Source organism: Oncorhynchus nerka, unplaced genomic scaffold (genome assembly GCF_034236695.1).
Source record: "Oncorhynchus nerka isolate Pitt River unplaced genomic scaffold, Oner_Uvic_2.0 unplaced_scaffold_55___fragment_2___debris, whole genome shotgun sequence".
NCBI lineage: Eukaryota > Metazoa > Chordata > Actinopteri > Salmoniformes > Salmonidae > Oncorhynchus > Oncorhynchus nerka.
The window spans coordinates 65,710-86,321 of record NW_027039936.1 but is presented as its reverse complement, the minus strand read 5'-3'; the positions used below and the strand labels follow the sequence as shown (position 1 = coordinate 86,321).

Below are 20,612 nucleotides of genomic sequence, written 5' to 3'. Positions count from 1 at the left end.
AAATGGCGGTATTCACAAATATTGATATAATAACTGTCATATCGAAGTAAACTCGAATTCACACCATGATATGGTGTGTGGTTCTCCCACTATGACTCGGGAAAGCATTCAGTTTATTAGGCTACAAATTAAATAACCCACAGGGCACACCCTGGTTGAATCAATGTTGTTTCCATGTAATTATGTTGAGCCACCATGGATCAGATATTGAATTGAAGTCTGTGCCCAGTGGGAAGCTATGATGAACTTCACAGGGTGGTAAAAATGCACGGTGATGAGCTTGTTGCTCCTTTCCAATAAATATTGAGGGTCTTATTCTGGAGACATGATGATCGATCAGCTGCTGTTTGACAAATAAAAATAATCTCAGGGGACTTCCGATTCTTTAATGAACACACAGATGTAATACTTTTAAAAAAACAATATAGTGCATTGTTGTAAAGAAAAACATTTCAAATACAAAAGTGCACAACTCATACTGCACAATTTAAGACAGGCAGAAACGTACTGAGTCCCACTATTTCCTGGTACACTCCAAGGACCACCATAGTCTTTAGATTTTAAGAAAATAAATACATTCTTAAGATATATTATTTACAATGGACACATTGTTCCAAGTGTCACTCCTTTCCATGCGCTTCTCTCCTCCCACCTATTCCCAGCCCATTACCTACAACTAAAACAGAAAAAAACTATCCTCATTAATCAGTGCATTGGTTCCTTTTGATCGTCACTTCGTTATACTATAGGGTTGTGAGGTCTAATACAGTGAGACAATTCTCAGCGCTGGTCTAAAAAGCACCAGATTTCACTACAAGTTAGAGCCTTTCGGCATGAATAATGTCCTGTAAGTGACTGTCGAATTCATTGAACGTGCAGACTGCAAACGCGGTTGTAAACTGCCCTTGGAGAAACCTCAGGACTCATATGGCTGTGTTTTTCACTAGATTCTGACTGAAGCAGCTGGTTAAAAAGATTGATTAACAACGCCACGAAATCATAATGCAGTGAGTAGTACTTTTATTCAAACTGAGCTGCACTCTCTATCGCCTTTTTTAAATTTAATGGGATATTATATTAATGTGTCCTGATCATGCACTGGTTCCCCTGTCCACTCTCAACAACCGTTCCATTATCGTGTTATCCAGGGTTCTAGTGAGTTAGATGAGCTACAGCAATACAAAGTTGGGGTGGGAAGAAATTGGCTTGCCACAATTGACGTGGACCCAGCAACCAGCAAAAACCAGTTGTGACTCACACATTATGGCACAACGCAATATTCTTCTCAACTAGGCACACTCTTAAATATGACTTGCCCAGTATACAACTTGCCTCTGACGAATCCAGCCCCTACTTGGCCTTGGACTCCTTGTCAGCGGCAACCTTGAGGTAGGACTTGTAGAAAAAGGAGGCGAACAGGAGCAGGTAGCTGAGGTACATGAGTGAGCCCCAGGCGATGTTGGGCACGTAAGACGGGCAGCGCACTTCGTGCATCCAGTGGTAGACCAAGCCTAAGACAGCAAGCCCCATCACCATCTGCATGATCTGGGTGGCCGTGATGACCATGGCGCAGGGTCGGGGCACCCGGTAACCCGCTGCCCGGGCAGCATAGTAGGTGTACATGAAGGAGTGGACCAGGTAGTTCATGGTCATGAACCAGCCACCACCGGCCACCTGGTCCTTGTAGGAGTACCAGGAGTAGACCAGCACGGTAATGTGATGGTACCAGTGCAGGAAAATGAGGCGCTGCTTACGGAGCACGATAAACACTGTGTCGCCTGAAAAGGGAGGGAGGGGGAAATCACTTAGTTATACTCTGATGTTTGATCACTTTCACTCTCTCTCAAACAATAGTGAACACACATAGTAGAAGTATGAAGTTGTGAGGACCGGCTTTTGGGCCGCACTTGCAAAAAAATAATTGGAAAGATGGGATGTTGTGGTCCTCAAAAGTACAGTAAAGCACTAAACACACACACACACACACACCATATTAGGAAACATACTAACACACTCTTAAACTGAACATACTCTACAGTCAGAGACGGCGGAACAATTTTTTGACAGAGGGGGGGGGGGGGGGCAAACATTGTTTTTGTTTATATTTTTCGGCTTATAATTTCTGACATTTGGTAGGCCATTTGTTAGTGTACTTGTCTGTAATTAGATACATGCATCTTATCATCTGTCATGACTTGTTGCCTTAGAAGACTAAATTAAGCCTTGCCCACAAGAATAATGTCACTAATCGATAGAATGAAGGCATCAATAATAATCGAGTTGACACCTGTAAAGTTAATTTTCACTTCTGACCCTCTCGCCGGAGTGAGGAAGTTTAGGGACCAGGGAGACAATAGCCCAACTCTAAAACAATGACCCAACATGTTTATAATAAGATTTCTGGATTCAGATTTTGTGTGGTTGATAAACTGTCAGCTTTTATGTCTCTGACGAAGACGTTTACACATTCCTTAAATCGCACATTCACATTCTCTCAAGATGCTGAAAGAAATAAATTATATTATTGCAGAGACTAAATGACCATTTAGTATCATTTTAATTCTGTAGGAGTTCATATTATATTAAGCTACATGTGAGGCCTACATATAGGCCTCCAGTCAGTGCCCAGACTTCATTCCATTTAACCCAGTTGAGCTTCGAAGGTGCGCAGACCAGGGGATGGGGGCCGCTGCTGCCAAAACCCTACTTCTGCCGTCTCTGTGTACAGTACAAACTAAACTGGTCTAATACTGTATATTGTCCCATTCTAGAAGCATGCCCTTCCTGTCTCTTGCTCAGTAGGAGACATACGTAAATTATTCCCTAATGGATTTTATTTTGCCACCTCAGCATCTCTGTCCATTTATCAATGCTATTACTTCCCTGTCTGACTGACAGATGGGCAGAAGTGACTAGATTACTGCTCTGAGAGAGGGGACAGCATCAAAATGCAGACACACAGGTCTTAATGTAATAGGCCTCTGCTGATCAATAGAAGTGCACTAGAAACTTCAAATGCTTCCGGAATTACATAAATAGACAAATTGTTTCAAGGTTGTTTTTTGTCCTGCACCAGCCTCCTTCTCTTTGATTGGCCCTCTGACCTAATTTACCAATTACAACCCACTCCATCGCTCCCACTCATTGGCCAGTGCCAGAAATGACTTGTATACATCAGCTCAAGGTGAGCTGACTATCTTGCACTGCATGACAGAGAGGTACATGCATGTCTGTACTACATTACATACACTGAGTGTACAAAACACAAGGAACACCTTCCTAATATTGAGTTGCACCCCATTTTGCCCTCAGAAAAGCCTCAATTCGTCAGGGCATGGACTCTACAAGGTGTCGAAAGTGTTTCACAGAGATGCTGGCCCATGTTGACTACAATGCTTCCCACAGTTGTGTCAAGTTGGCTAGATGTCCTTTGGGTGGTGTAGCATTCTTGATACACACAAGAAACTGTTGAGTGTGAAAAACCCTGCAGCGTTACAGTTCTTGACAAACACAAACCGCTGCGCCTGGCACCTACTAACACACCCTATTCAAAGGCACTTAAATATTTTGTCTTGGCCATTAACCCTCCGAAGGGCACACCCACAATCCATGTCTCAATTGTCTCAAGGCTTAAAAATCCTTCTGTAACCCGTCTCCTCTGATTCATCTACACTGATTGAAGTGGATTTAACAGATGACATCAATGAGAGCCTAGCGTTCACTTGAATTCACCTGGTCAGTCTATGTCATGGAATGAGGTGTTCCTAATGTTTTGTACACGCAGTGTATTTCTATCTGAAGCATTCCGAACTGGACCCTATTTGGGACATTCCTTACCCAGCTCAGGGGCCTTGCTCAGGACAAAGGCGTAGGCCCAGAACTTGCTGACAGGAGCGCTGTAGAAGCTGGTGTCACACACCGACTGCTTAAAGCCACTTTTGTTGAGGACATGGAACATGTAACATCCGGTCCTGACAGCTCCGATGATACTGTGGAATGAAACACATATAGATTATGAGATAATGCAATAATGTATAGTGTTATGTGAATCTGCTCTAACTATAGGGAATTCACAATTACACACAAGTCATTGGTATACAAAACATTTTTAGTATAATGCCCATGGTCGATCAGAGTGGACTGTAAATAGGTTTGTACACGTCTGAATTCAACTCATATTCTTATACACCTGAACTATGAGCTTTGTGGTTGTCATAATGTAATGCGATATACATCTCTCAACTATATTATATAGTGTCAGCTTTGCGGTGCCATGACGAAATGTGATATACCTCTCAACTATATGAACTGTCACTGTTGCAGTTGCCATAACGCTCTAAACCTGAAACAAAGTAAGAGATAAGATATATACCCACTGGGGTCACATCTCCAATTGGCTGTCCTTCCCCTGTCTCCAACCATTTTAGACCTCCATTAAGCTCAATAAAGACACACATGGTCTTACTTTGTAAACAGGATGCGTATGCTTAGTAAACACTGTATCGATTTGTAGCTTTCCTTCTCATCTGTAACACACTGTGGCTACTTACAGAGTGGGGTCATTTCAATTTGGACACACTATGAAAATATGTCACCTCTCAATTGTAAATCACAAGGCCTGTGTCGTGTCTTGTACTATTATTAATGTGAAGACTTTTATATTATCAAATCAATCCTCTGTGTAATTATTATGTGATTAAACTAATCATGTAAACATTAACTAGGAAGTCGGAGCACCACGGGAAAATGTTGTTTAGAGTTACTATTTCCCAAATTTAACTCTTCAGATATTTTCATATTTGATCATTTACAGTCACTTATTAATGCATTATTACCTCAGTCATTCTGAATGTCGCAAACTCTTGGATATCTGCACAAACCCTAGCATAAATGATTAATCAGCGAAATACCAATTAGGTTAATTATTTATTTACAAACTAACTAATCACACAGAAGTACATAAACACACACAGGATAGATTATGCATTGGTTCCTAACATGATACAATGAAAAAAAAATCCTGATTGGACTTAACCATAGTACCCTTCACCATAGTAACCATAGTACCCTCAACACCATAGACCCTCCAAACTCCAAACTCATCATCAAGCTGGAGGCCCTGTGCCTCAACCCCGCCCTGTGCAACTGGATACTGGACTTTGACGGGCTGCCCCCAGGTGGTGAAGGTAGGAAACAACATCTCCACTCCGCTGACCCTCAACTTCACTGACCCTCAAGGGTTTGTGCTCAGCCCTCTCCTGTACTCCCTGTTCACCCACGACTGCGTGGCCATGCACACCTCCAACTCAATCATCAAGCTTGCAGATGACAACAATTGTGGGCTTGATCACCAACAACTACGAGAGGAGGTGAAGTCACTCGGAGTGTGGTGTCAGGAAAACAACCTCTCAACAAAGCATAGGAGATGATCGTGGACTTCAGGAAACAGCAGAGGGAGCACCCCCCTATCCACATCAAAAGGGACAGCAGTGGAGAAGGTGGAATGTTTTAAGTTCCTGGGCGTACACATCACAGACAAACTGAAATGGTCCACCCACACAGACAGCATGTTGAAGAAGGCGCAACAGTGCCTCTTCAACCTCAGGAGGCTGAAGAAATTTGGCTTGTCCCCCAAAACCCTGGCAAACAATTACAGATGTCACGCCCTGACCTTAGAGATCCTTATTATTCTCTATGTTTGGTTAGGTCAGGGTGTGACTCGTGTGGGAAATTCTGTTTTCTGTTTCTTTGTTTTTGGCCGAGTGTGGTTCCCAATCAGAGGCAGCTGTCTATTGTTGTCTCTGATTGGGAATCATACTTTGGCAGCCTGTTTTCCACCTGAGTTTGTGGGACCTTGTTTTCTGTTTAGTTACTGTTGCCTGACAGAACTGTGCGTTTTCATTTTCGATTTTGTTATTTTGTTTGAGTGTTTTTTAAAATAAAATCAGCAACACTTTCCACGCTGCGCCTTGGTCTACTCTTTCCACCACCAACGAGAGCCGTTACAACAGATGCACAATCGAGAGCATCCTGTCGGGCTGTATCACAGACTGGTACGGCAACTGCACCGCCCTCAACCGCAAGGCTCTCCAGAAGGTGGTGCAGTCTGCACAATGCATCACCGGGGGCACACTACCTGCTCTCCATGACACCTACAGCACCCGACTTTAATCATGTTTATATAACTTACATTACTCATATCATATGTATATACTGTATTTTATACCATCTACTGCACCTTGCCTATGCCGCTTGGCCATCGCCCATCCATATACTTATATGTATATATTATCATATATTTACACCTACATAATTTGGTGTCTCTCTGTTGAAATCGCAGGTCCGTCTGCTGGAGAGTCAGTCGACAGAAAGTCTCTGGTTTGTCCACCAGAGAGTCTTTCATAGTTGTAGCACTGTTCTAATGGATACATCAGACAATGGTCGTTTGGATAGGGAAATGTTCTCCAGAATGGATCTTTCTGATTATCATTCAGTCGTTTGATAGGGAAGTGTTCTCATCTTCGGTCGAGTTTAATAGACTATTTTACATACAGCCTCAGACTGTGAATGTGTAGTCTTGTAGTTTTCTTAACCAGCTCCATGCTCTCTGGTCTATAGAGTAGTAGCCATTTCTTAACTAAATGTACATTTTGGCACAAGTGCTATTTAAGCACTCCCTATTTAAGCACTCAGGGAAAAAGGGGCGTTCTCTCCTTTTTTTGTAATGTCTGTGCTCACGTGGGCGTGGCCACCGACTTGTGTTAGAAGGCGAACATCACATCTTCTCACAAATAGTTTAATATTTAATCATATCAGTTCCCCAACATTTGGGTGTGACCCTGATCACTGTGAAATACACATTCAGAGATAAAGTTATGTTGTTATACTGTCCGTTATGGGATCCCAAAACACAACTGATCTGACATAATTGTTCTTTAAGTGCCCACAGACCACTCCAACTGTTTGAACGAAGATAAATATTGTTTCATTCCCCCATCGGTTGATGTTTTGGTGGGAGGACTCTCTTGGTTCCACAGAGGTTTCTTTCCCTTAATATTGCAAGACAAGGAAGAGAGTTTCTGTAAGGCATTTACGACTGTCATAAAATGGACAGCTTCACCCCTCTCCCCCTCTAAGGGAGAGAGGGCGCTGTAGAGCAGACCCGCTGTAATCTGATCCTTCGGATCCTTATAGGAGTCAAGGAACCTGAAATGTAAAAATGATCCAGTGATATTCCAGGAAGCCATCCCCAAACCCATGTAACTAAACACAAGTCAAACGGCAGTGGGATTAACACAAGAAGAGAGCATTGAGACACAGTTGTCATTTTCAGGGAAATAATGAAGCTGCTCTGAAAACTGCACAGTCACGGGCAATTAACATTACGTTATCAAATGTTAACTAACTATCTATGTTATCTATGGTAACCAATAACACCATTATCAAAATTAACCATCTGTAAAAACATTATCTATAGTTACTACCTACCTTCTCCACATTATCAATAGTAACTAGCTATCTATACGTTATATATGGTACCAACCTAACACCAACCTCATCATTGGTAACTAACTTTCTATTACAAAGGATTAGTAGTCTATTCTTAAAAAACCTATATGGTAAAATGTTGCAGTGATTGTGCAGTAATGAACATATGGATTATAAAAGTGTTTCATATGCCAAGGACACGCTATCCTGTCCAGCTAGCACCAAGGGGATTGAGTGGGCAGGTTATGCCCACAGCTCCGGGATTAGGATTAAGGTTGGCACAGCAGGGGGCATGGGCACAGACGATGATGATGTACCTCTGTGGCACATCAAAACAGCTCTCCCTATTGTGAGCTGTAAAATGAGGTTCTGTGTACTCCTTGACTCCTCCTTAATAATAAGGATAACAGATTGGATTTCTATAGCCCTTTTCCAGTTATATAGTACATTGTATAGTGAATCCTGGATTGCATATGGTTGTTGTGTATATATCTGAGTTCCCAGAAGGTTTGGGGTCAATTCCATTTCAGTTCCAGTCAATTCAGAAAGTTTACCAAATTCCAATTCAACATTTACATGGAATTTTTATTTTATTTTTTATTTCACCTTCATTTAACCAGGTAGGCTAGTTGAGAACAAGTTCTCATTTACAAGTGCGACCTGGCCAAGATTAAAGCAAAGCAGTGCGACACACACAACAACACAGAGTTAGACAAAACAAAACATACAGTCAATAATACAGTTGAAGAAAATATATATACAGTGTGTGCAAATGAGGTAAAATAAGGGAGGTAAGGCAATAAATAGGCCATGGTGGCGAAGTAATTACAATATACCAATTAGACACTGGAGTGATTGATGTGCAAGTAGAGATACTGGGGTGCAAAGGAGCAAGATAAATAAATAAATACAGTATGGGGATGAGGTAGTTGGATGGGATATTTACAGATGGGCTATGTACAGGTCCAGTAATCTGTGAGCTGCTCTGACAGCCGGTGCTTAAAGCTAGTGAGGGAGAAATTAGTCTCCAGCTTCAGTGATTTTTGCAGTTTGTTCCAGTCATTGGCAGCAGAGAACTGAAAGGAAAGGCAGCCAAAGTAGGAATTGGCTGTGGGGGTGACTAGTGAGATATACCTGCTGGAGCGTGTGCTACGGGTGGGTGCTGCTATGGTGACCAGTGAGCTGAGATAAGGCGGGGCTTTACCTAGCAGAGACTTGTAGATGACCTGGAGCCAGTGGGTTCGACTACGAGTATGAAGCGAGGGCCAGCCAACGAAAGCGTACAGGTCGCAGTGGTGCTTTTGTGATAGACTGCATCCAATTTGTTGAGTAGAGTGTTGGAGGCCATTTAGGAAATGACATCGCCGAAGTCGAGGATCGGTAGGAGGGTCAGTTTTACGAGGGAATGTTTGGCAGCATGAGTGAAGGATGCTTTGTTGCGAAATAGGAAGCCGATTCTAGATTTAATTTTGGATTGGAGATGCTTAATACGAGTCTGGAAGGAGAGTTTACAGTCTAACCAGACACCTAGGTATTTGTTGTCCACATATTCTAAGTCAGAACTGTCCAGAGTAGTGATGCTGGATGAGCATGCATTTAGTTTTAATTGCATTTAAGAGCAGGTGGAGGCCACGGAAGGAGAGTTGTATGGCATTGAAGTTGGTCTGGAGGTTTGTTAACCACTTAAGTCGACCCTCTACTTTTTCGAACATTCTGTTATGCTACTCATGCCAGGAATATAGTATATGCATATGATTAGTATGTGTGGATAGAAAACACTCAGACGTTTATAAAACTGGTTAAATCACGGCTGTGACTATAACAGAACGTGCGTTTCATCGAAAAGCGCAGGAAAATCTGATCACTGAAAATGGAAAAATATATCCATGCGCCACTTCAACCAATTGATAAAGGTGACCCACATTTAATGGGGCCGAGCTTGCAATACCTACAGCTTCCACACGATGTCAACAGTCTTGTCATTTGCCTACCTTTTGTTTCTTGGGTCAAAAAGACGCAAGGCATTGCCTTTCTTCCGGTCTCCGACCGGATATTTTGGTTGAGATTTACCCGGACATTATTTCCAGACGTACAGCTATAGAATTGACATCGCCTCGTGATCAATTTGATCGCTTATTAACGTTTACTAATACCTAAAGTTGCATTACAAAAGTATTTCGAAGTGTTTTGTGAAAGTTTATCGTCGACTTTTTTAATTTTAAAAAATGACGTTGCGTTATAAAACAATGTTTTTTTCCTTGATTACAGTCTTCATAGATCGATATCTAGGCTATATATGGACCGATTTAAACGGAAAAAAAGACCCAATAGTGATGTTTATGGGACATCTAGGAGTGCCAACAAAGAAGATGGTCAAAGGTAATGAATGTTTTATATTTTATTGGTGCGTTTAGTGTAGCGCCGACTATGCTAATTATTTTGTTTACGTCCCCTGCGGGTCTTTTGGGGTGTTACATGCTATCAGATAATAGCTTCTCATTGCCTGGATTCACAACGAGTGTAGCTTTAATTCACTACCCTGCATGTGTATTTTAATGAACGTTTGAGTTTTAACTAGTACTATTAGCATTTAGCATAGCGCATTTGCATTTCCAGATGTCTAGATGGGACGCCTGTGTCAGGTAGGAGCAAGAGGTTAGCACAGTGTCCAAAGAAGGGCCAGAAGTATACAGAATGGTCTCGTCTGTGTAGAGGTGGATCAGAGAATCACCAGCAGCAAGAGCGACATCATTGATGTATACAGAGAAGAGAGTCGGCCCGAGAATTTAACCCTGTGGCACCCCCATAGAGACTGCAGAGGTCCGGACAACAGGCCCTCCGATTTGACACACTGAACTATCTGAGAAGTAGTTGGTGAGCCAGGAGAGGCAGTCATTTGAGAAACCAAGTCTGCCGATAAGAATGTGGTGATTGACAGAGTTGAACACCTTGGCCAGGTCGATGAATACGGCTGCACAATAATGTCTCTTATCGATGGCGGTTATGATATTGTTTAGGACCTTGAGCTTGGCTGAGGTGCACCCATGACCAGCTCTGAAACCAGATTGCATAGCGGAGAAGGTACGGTGGGATTCAAAATGGTCGGTAATCTGTTTGTTAACTTGGCTTTTGAAGACCTTAGAAAGGCAGGGTAGGACAGAAATAGATCTGTAGCAGTTTGGGACCTTTGAAGAGGGGGATGATCGCGGCAGCTTTACAATCTTTGGGAATCACAGACGATACGAAAGAGAGGTTGAACAGGCTATAAATAGGGGTTGCAACAATTTCAGCAGATCATTTTAGAAAGAGAGGGTCCAGATTGTCTAGCCTGGCTGATTTGTAGGGGTCCAGATTTTGCAGCTCTTTCAGAACATCAGCTATCTGGATTTGGGTGAAGGAGAAATGGTGGAAGCTTGGGTGAGTTGCTGTGGTGGGTGCCTGGCAGTTGACCGGGATAGGGTAAGCCAGTTGGAAAGCATGGCCAGGCATAGACAAATGCTTATTGAAATTCTGAATTATAGTGGATTTATCAGTGGTGACAGTGTTTCCTAGCCTCAGTGCAGTGGGCAGCTGGGAGGAGGTGCTCCTATTCTCCATGGACTTTACAGTGTCTCAGAACCTTTTTGAGTTTGTGCTACAAGATTCAAATTTCTGTTTGAAAAAGCTAGCCTTTGCTTTCCTAATTGCCTGTGTATATTGGTTCCTAACTTCCCTGAAAAGTTGCATATCACAGGGGCTATCCGATGCTAATGCAGTACACCACAGGATGTTTTTGTGCTGGTCAAAGGCAGACAGGTCTGGGGTGAACCAAGGGCTATATCTGTTCCTGGTTCTAAATGTTTTGAATGGAGCATGCTTATTTAAGATGGTGAGGAAGGCAGTTTTAAAGAATAACCAGGCATCCTCTACTGATGGAATGAGGTCAATATCATTCCACGATACCCCGGCCAGGTCGATTAAAAAGGCCTGCTTGCTGAAGTGTTTTAGGGAGCGTTTAACAGTGATGAGGAGTGGTCGTTTGACAGCAGACTCAATACGGATGCAGGCAATGAGGCAGTGATCGCTGAGATCTTGGTTGAAAACAGCAGAGGTGTATTTGGAGGGCGAGTTGGTTAGGATGATATCTACGAGGGTGCCCGTGTTTACGGATTTGGGGTTGTACCTGGTAGGTTCATTGATAATTGGTGTGAGATTCAGGGCATCAAGCTTAGATTGTAGCATGTCCCAGTTTAGGTCACCAAGCAGAACAAGCTCTGATGATAGATGGGGGCAATCAATTCACATATGGTGTCCAGGGCACAGCTGGCGGCAGAGGGTGGTCTATAGCAAGTGGCAATGGTGAGAGACTTGTTTCTGGAAAGGTGGAAAAAAGTAGAAGCTCGAATTGTTTGGGTACAGACCTGGATAGTAAGACAGAACTCTGCAAGCTAACACCGCTCCCTTTGGCAGTTCTATCTTGGCAGAAGATGTTATAGTTAAGGGATGGAACTTTTAGGGTTTTTGGTGGTCTTCATAAGCCAGGATTCAGACACTGCTAAGACATCCAGGATGGCAGAGTGTGCTAAAGTAGTGAATAAAACAAACTTAGGGAGGAGGCTTCTAATGTTAACATGCATGAAACCAAGGCTTTTACGGTTACAGAAGTCAACAAATGAGAGCACCTGGGGAATAGGGGTGGAGCAAGGCACTGCAGGTCCTGGATTAACCTCTACATCACCAGAGGAACAGAGGAGAAGTCGGATAAGGGTACGACTAAAGACTATAAGAACTGGTCGTCTAGTACGTTCGGAACAGAGAGTAAAAGGAGCAGGTTTCTGGGCGCAATAGAACAGATTCAAGGCATAATGTACAGACAAAGGTATGGTAGGATGTGAATACAGTGGAGGTAATCCTAGGCATTGAGTAATGATGAGAGAGATATTGTCTCTAGAGATGTTAAAACCAAGTTATGTCACCGCATATGGGGGAGGTGGAACTAAATGGTTGGTTAAGGCTCTACAGTGAAATAAGAAGATAATCAATAACCAGTACGGTAATGGACAAGGCATATTGATATTAGGGAGAGGCATGCGTAGCCGAGTGATCATTTGGGGTCCAACATTGAAGATCATTTTTACATTTTAGTGTACTTCCTGAATAGACTGGATATGAAATGGAATTGACCCCAACCCTGGTTCACAGCCAATACAGTGCATTCAGAAAGTATTCAGACCGCTTCACCTTTTCCACCATTTGGTACATTACAGCCTTATTCTAAAAGGGATTTTAAAAAATGGGTCCTCAATCTACACACAATACCCCATAATGGCAAAGCAAAAACCGGCTTGTAGAAATATTTGCAAATTTATTACAAATAAAAAACTTAAATACCTTATTTACTTAAGTATTCAGACCCTTTGCTATGAGACTCGAAATTGAGCTCAGGTGCATCCAGTTTCTATTGGTCATCCTTGAGATGTTTATTCAACTTGATTGGAGTCCACCTGTGGTAAATTCAATGTATTGTACATGATCTGGAAAGGCACACACCTGTCGATATATGGTCCCACAGTTGACCTTGCATGTCAGAGCAAAAACCATGCGATGAGGTCGAAGGAATTGCCCGTAGAGCTCAGAGACAAGATTGTGTCGAGGAACAGATCTGGGGAAGGGTACCAAAAAATGGCTGCAGCATTGAAGGTACCCAAGAACACAATGGCCTCAATCATTCTTAAATGGAAGAAGTCTGGAACCCCCAAGACTCTTCCTAGAGCTGGCCGCCCGGCCAAACTGGGCAATCGGGGGAGAAGGGCCTTGGTCTGTGAGGTGACCAAGAACCTGATGGTCACTCTGACAGAGCTCCAGAGTTCCTCTGTGTAGATGGGAGAACCTTCCAGAAGGACAACCATCTCTGCAGCACTCCACCAATTAAGCCTTTATGGTAGATTGACCAGAGAGAACCACTCCTCAGTAAAAGGCACATGACAGCCCACTTGGAATTTGCCAAAAGGCACCTAAAGGACTCTCAGATCATGAGAAACAAGATTCTCTGGTCTGATGAAACCAACACTTTGTAGCCTGAGGATTGAGGGAAGATGAACGGAGTAAAGTACAGAGAGATCCTTGATGAAAACCTGCTCCAAAGTGCTCATGGATGTCGTTGAAGAAGAGGAGTTTAAAGGAGAAGTTTTTAGATTTCGCTCTAGAAATCCCTGTTTTTACGTACTCCATGTGTGTGTTTAGAAGAGGAAAATGTCGCCCCTAAATCAGGATGGTCCATTTAAACACTGTTAATTCTGAGAGAGAACTAGCTCTATATACTAAACTCTTTGTGGCCAACATTTCCCCCGCTGAGGTTAGCAAGGATGAGGGAGGATAGCGAGGCTAACCACCAACAGTGTTCAGTTAGAGCTTCACTCACACTGATTGGTTGAGTAATTGATTGATTATAGTTTGATGGTGTTTAGGAATACACATAAAGCTATTATTACTGCAACAAAGTGGTCCGTGTGTGTCACTCACCTGAAGATAGCCAAACTGAGTGACCAGAGGACAAGTGGTCGGCGCAGGTTCAGCTTGGGCCTCTCTCTCATGAAGTGTTGGACCCCGAAGATGATTGCAGCATACAGTCCACAGAACATAAAGGACTTGCTCCTATGAGGAAAAAATAAACACAAAAACAAATCATCAAACCTGTTTTTAAGTGATTAGTGTACTTACCTGTGCCCTAGGCCATGATTTAGATGAGCGCACGGTGGAAATGCAAAAAAGCTTTAAGGTCCTATTCCAGACGCATTTTCACCTAATTTGTTCGCTATTGCTCCTCTATTTCCCTCAAGCAAGATGGGAGGCCGATGACATCAGCGGGCAACACAGACCAACTCCTTAAATGCCCTACTCCTTGAAGTTTGCAGTGGTCTAAAAAACACTATTTTGCTCAAAACATTGTTTTTTTTTACCCTTTAGTGTGTGTACTTTATTGTATTTATAGTTAGGATATTGCTTTTCAACAGGAAAAATAAATTGTAACATTTTTTTTTTTAAATCACTGGAGGCTGTCTTAAATCTATTTTAGACTACAACCATGCATTTATGATCATTCTGAATGGATGAACCAGTCATAAGCCGACTTTTAGGATTGACACTGCAGTTCACATTTCTAGTTCCTTTTTACTTGGTGGCATTCCTCTGAATGTACACAGCAAGCCACGAGGCGAGCTAAGCTAAACTCGATCATCTACATTTCCACAGACTGATACCGTACTGGCATTATACAGATGATGTTACATAAGGCTATTAACAGTGGAGGCTGCTGAGGGGAGGACGGCTCATAATAATGGCTGAAACGGAGTTCAATGGATGGAATGGAGTGAAAAGAATGGTATCAAACACATGAAAACCATGTTTTTGGTACCCTTCTATTTATTCCATTCCAGCCATTATTATGAGCCGTTCCCCCCTCCACCACCTCTATTTTCCAAACCCCATCCCTATTCGTAATCATGGAACCAATGATTAACCAAGCTTAGATGTTGACATACTAAGCAGAACTTCTACTACTGCAGCCCGTGGGTAATCAGGCAATTAGATTGAGTATACGTCGCTCCCGTCTAAAATCAACTGTGATGCTATGTGAAAACAGCTAGAAGCGGGATGCAATGACAATACTAGATATATCACTGACTGGACATTTGTTTTAACCAAAAGGTCAGTTGAGGCACTCAGGCTAATAAGGCTGAATACTAGAAAGCAATGATGTGTGTACTTCAGAGGAGGTTTATTTTGATGACGGACCAGATGACTAATCCAGATTGACAGAATACATATTAAACAGATAAGATGTTGTTGCTTGACCCAGTTTGGTAGGACTATATACAGGGCACAATACAGTAGGGCTTTAGTGGCCATTCTCAGTCCCAAACTTTCACTAAACTGATGAAGGATTCCATAGGGAAGCATTAAGAGCAATACCATCACTGTGTCTATGGATAGTCAAAAGCCATTTAAAACTATTATACATCGAAGTTGATTTATTTATGCCTTTTGTCTCAGGGAAGTGAACCCGGGTCACTGTTGTGAAAGGCAAACAACCTATGTATCGTGCCATTAGGGTTAACACAATTGGTGAGAATTGTAACTTGGCTCATATAGTGAGGATCGCTAAAGTATTCCAGTGAACCCCTCCCTTTGTGTAAACTGGAGTGGCTCAATGTAGTGCACTCCCTATTTCTGACTGTGAAACAATGCTGAGTAGACTGCCTTATCATAACTACCTAGCCACTTGAAACAGGGAATGTGTTATGGGCAGTACAGAGCAGTAGAAAGAGAATGGAGAGAAGCAGCAGTCATTGTATCCTTTGGAGGTGGAGGTCAAATACAATGTGTTGGCCTTATTTTGCTCCTTGAAAGAGAGAAAATGAGGGCCTGAGACCCGAGAGAGGGGTGGAGGGTACTGTGGGAGCAAATGTTCTCAGAAAGCAGACATTTCTGTCTTTTCAACTAGCTAGCTTGTTTGGCTAATCAGCAGAATGCATGCTGAAGCAGGTCTAGACCATTAATCACAGCGTGGCAGGCCTGGATGTCACATGCAAGCAAAGCATTGGTGTTTCGTGTGCCTCTCTAGATGTGCTTTTAGACTATTCCGACTTTCCTGCACTTCCGATGCTTTGCTGTATGTAGCCTACGCAAATGAGCTCGATCTGAGGAATGCATAGGCAGGGTGAAACAGGGGGAACTTATTTGGCCAACACTGCACATTTCCAGGAATTTTTCAATCCACATTGACAGCTTTCTTGCCTCTGAGACTGTCTCTTAAGTCAGCAAATGCCAACAAGAACCCAAGCAAGTCTGTGCAGAAATGTGGTCTGTCTTAGTCTTCAGACAATTGATTGTACACAAAGAGAAGCATTTGAGACCATTTTGGTTTGTGTGCTGGGTAGCATATACTCATTTGATGGGGAGAGCCGTTGAGTTGATATTAAAAGTTATTAAATGTAAGCCTATTGATATCCTATATTGTACATACGCCTATGTATTTAATACAGTAATCATCACATTAGATATTTAGTAATCATTCATTGCATGTGACTGCACGTGCATGTAACACAAACTGAAGTGAACAGCAGATAGGCTATACATCGAGTTTGACGTCATATTGTAGTAACATATGGGATGGCATCTGTATCGTGCGATGGATCAAATGTCATTAACGTTAATAAAAGATGAAAGCTGAAGTTAAGTTGGTAGCATAGTCAAAACTAACATTGTGTCTGCTCTTCGATACAAATGTTTTTTTTAAAACGCGACATATGTTCAGAATCATTGAAGAATCTGGTCAATATACAGATTTTACCGCAATGAGCCATTGTTTACACAATGCAATGGCTCGTTGCGGGACGAAGCACAACATGTAGCCTACATGAGATTGTGTGTGGATGAGAGCTCAATCCATCCAAAATTGGCGGTGGGAATTCACCGGTTTTAGACTACGTAGGCTAGGCTACTCTTTTATCCAGGGATGAATTTGTAACGTTAGCCTACTCACCAGTTTTCTTGCATCCATTCGAGAGCGCCCTTTTCATCAAATTTTCTCTCAAAATCGTATTCTGCAAGCGGGATGTGTTCTGTCTCGTTCATCTTCGTAATTTCAGTTTCCTCCAGTAAAAATCCTGTCTGTTGGGTTGAATTATCTAGGTTTGGGAGCAAATGGGAGGATGCAGTTGAGAGTAGAGATGCACTTCTCGGATGTCACTCACGCACAGTAGCCGAGCGCAATCACTTTCCCTCTTGCCTGGCTACCCCAAACTCCTTGCTCCGGCCTAACCTCCTAAAGTATCAAGCGTAAAAAGAAATGCCTGAAATTAAGATCCCCTGCATACTGGTCTTTGACGATAATAAAAAAAAACTGTCGGGGGAGGTGCTCTTCTGCACTGTTCAACCAATCAATAAATGTGGAGGAGGAGTTAAGATGGAGTTCCGCGTCACAGGCTCTCTTTCCATTACCCTTGAAAACAGGAACATCCGGTTGTTGGGGACTGGGCGAGGCTAGGGTTACCACAGTCACAAAGTAAGCATTTATTGTAATAGGTTTATTGTAAAAATTCATGAAAACTAAAATGAATTTATTGGTCTTAATTTAAGATTATGGTTAGGTATGAAGCGTTAGGGTTAGGCATGTAGTTAAGAAAAGGTGAAATAAATCAAATTAAAAATAGTATCTTCACCGCAATGAGTCTGGATGTGATCCCTCTCAGACCATTTCTAGAATTGAAATTTATTCTAGACCGTCTGATTTGTCCCAGAAACTGATGGGTTGGGCCCAGTGGAGGGTATACACAGGTATAAATAAGCCTGTATACCCAGTTATTTTTCAGTGGGCATTGCATATACTCACTTCTTGATCCCCACAATGTGTATCAAAGTAGTGTAGTGGACGTATACGTCATATCAATTAATAAGGCTATACAAATCACATCTTAATTGTCACATACACATGGTTAGCAGATGTTAATGCGAATGTAGCGAAATGCATGTGCTTCCAGTACCGACCATGCAGTAATATCTAACAAGTAATCTAATCGGACGGCATAGGCAAGATGCAGTAGATGGTATAGAGTCCAGTATATACATATGAGATGAGTAATGTAGGGTATGTAAACATTATATAAAGTGGGATTGTTTAAAGTGGCTAGTGATACATTTATTACATTCTATTTTCCATTATTAAAGTGGCTGGAGTTGAGTTAGTATGTTGGCAGCAGCCACTCAATGTTAGTGATGGCTGTTTAACAGTCTGATGGCTCTGAGATAGAAGCTGTTTTTCAGTCTCTCGATCCCAGCTTTGATGCACCAGTACTGACCTCACCTTCTGGATGATAGCTGGGTGTTAGGGCAGTGGCTCGGGTGGTTGTTGTCCTTGATGATCTTTTGGCCTTCCTGTGACATTGTGTGGTGTAGGTGTCCTGGAGGGCAGGTAGTTTGCCCCGGTGATGCGTTGTGCAGGGCTCACTATCCTCTGGAGAGCCTTATGGTTGTGGGCGGAGAAGTTGCTGTACCAGGCGGTGATACAGCCCGACAGGATGCTCCCAATTGTGCATCTGTAAAAGTTTGTGAGTGTTTTTGGGTGACAAGCCGAATTTCTTCAGCCTCCTGAGGTTGAAGAGGTGCTGCTGCGTCTTCTTCACCACGCTGTCTGTGTGGGTGGACCATTTCAGTTTATCCGTGATGTGTACGCCGAGGAACTTAAAACTTTCCACCTTCTCCACTACTGTCCCGTTGATGTGGATAGGGGGCTGCCTCCTCTGCTGTTACCTCAAGTCCACGATCATCTCCTTTGTTTTGTTGACATTGAGTGTGAGGTTATTTTCCTGACACCACACCCCGAGGGCCCTCACCTCCTCCCTGTAGGCCGTCTTGTCGTTGTTGGTAATCAAGCCTTCTGTAGTGTCGTCTGCAAACTTGATGATTGGGTTGGAGGTGTGCATGGACACGCAGTCATGTGTGAACAGGGAGTACAGGAGAGGGCTCAGAACGCACCATTGTGGGGCCCCAGTGTTGAGGATCAGCGGGGTGGAGATGTTGTTACCTACCCTCACCACCTGGAGGCGGCCCGTCAGGAAGTCCAGGACCCAGTTGCACAGGGCGGGGTCGAGACCCTGGGTCTTGAGCTTAATGACGAGTTTGGAGGGTACTATGATGTTAAATGCTGAGCTGTAGTCGATGAACAGCATTCTTACATAGGTATTCCTCTTGTCCAGATGGGTTAGGGCAGTGTGCAGTGTGATTGCGATTGGGTCGTCTGTGGACCTTTTGGGGCAGTAAGCAAATTGCAGTGGGTCTAGGGTGTCAGGTAGGATGGAGGTGATATGTTCCTTGACTAGTCTCTCAAAGCACTTCATGATGACGGAAGTGAGTGCTACTTATTTTCCACCATATTTTGCAAATAAATTCATAAAAAATCCTACAATGTGATTTTCTGGATTTTTTTTCTAATTTTGTCTGTCATAGTTGAGGTGTACCTATGATGAAAATTACGTAACTCTCATCTTTTTAAGTGGGAGAACTTGCACAATTGGTGGCTGACTAAATACTTTTTTGCCCCACTGTATTTTGGTTAGGTCAGGGTGTGACATGGGTGATCTATGTGTTTTTCTAACTGTCTAGGGTTTTTTGTAGGTTCATGGGGTTGTCTACCATCTAGGTGTTTATGTATGTCTATGGTTGCCTAGATTGGTTCTCAATTAGAGGCAGCTGTTTATTGTTGTCTCTGATTGGGAACCATATTTAGGCAGCCATCTTCTTTGGGTATTTCGTGGGTTATTGTCTATGTTATGTTGCATGTTTGCACTCAGTTTTGATAGCGGTCACGTTCGTCTTGTTGTTATTTTGTTTGTTTGTTTAGTGTACTTCGTGTTTTTCGTCTTTCATTAAAAAGATGTATTCCCATCACACTGCGCTTTGGTCTCCTCACTACGACGATCGTGACACCCGGTCTCTCTTTTTCTCACTCGCCTGGTTTTGACCCTTGCCTGTCCTGTCTCCGAGCCCACCTGCCCGACTACTCTGCCTGTCCTGACCCTGAGCCAACCTGCCATCCTGTACCTTTGCCCCTATACTCTTGTTTATCAACCCCTGCCTGCATTGACCTGTCGTTGTCTGCCCCATTGCTATAATAAACATTGTTACTTCAGCAGTCTGCATCTAGGTCTTACGTTGATTCCTGATAAAGGCCTACTAATTGCCCACAGAAAACAATGCATTCCAATGGTGTCTTATCAGCAGCACTTGACATACTGTTTATACATTGGCGGGTGGCTATATTTGTCCTATTACTCACTTGTTACACACTTGTACACCTGCAGGGTTTGTGTGGTCAAACTATGTCCCACATATCCCAATCTGTACTTACTCCCTGATTTAACCTAGCTAAATCTAAGTAAAAGGGCTCTGAGACATTTTTAAATATTAGTATGCAGCAAAAATCAGCATAGGGATTACCAATTAATTATTACAAAATCAATATGCTCAGGCCTGTCATTTTATCATTGCATAATATAACAGAAATTCAAATTAATTTGATCACTGCATAATATAAGAGAAATAAACATTCAAATGTGGAGACTGTTGCCATGCCATCTGTTCTTCAT

General features: G+C 42.7%; 1 protein-coding gene across 1 annotated transcript; it reads right to left on the bottom strand.

The window, feature by feature from the left end:
* Nucleotides 1-371: 371 nt before the first annotated feature.
* Nucleotides 372-17,375, bottom strand: LOC115143918 (very long chain fatty acid elongase 6-like). Its single transcript, XM_029684383.2, has 4 exons — nt 17,012-17,375; nt 13,990-14,121; nt 3,838-3,989; nt 372-1,778 (listed from the first exon to the last, which is right to left on the bottom strand). The coding sequence occupies exons 1-4, from the start codon at nt 17,101-17,103 to the stop codon at nt 1,351-1,353; spliced, it is 804 nt and encodes a 267-aa protein (XP_029540243.1). The 5' UTR covers nt 17,104-17,375; the 3' UTR covers nt 372-1,350.
* Nucleotides 17,376-20,612: the final 3,237 nt, after the last annotated feature.

Bases quoted from the DNA above. Each gene is read 5' to 3' on its own strand.
- LOC115143918 (XM_029684383.2), bottom strand. From the start codon at position 17,103: ATGAACGAGACAGAACACATCCCGCTTGCAGAATACGATTTTGAGAGA. The intron at 3,990-13,989 runs GTGAGTGACACA...TTCATTCCACAG, and splicing joins CTCAGTTTGGCTATCTTCAG to TATCATCGGAGCTGTCAGGA. The intron at 1,779-3,837 runs GTAAGGAATGTC...CTCCCTTTTCAG, and splicing joins GAGCAAGGCCCCTGAGCTGG to GCGACACAGTGTTTATCGTG.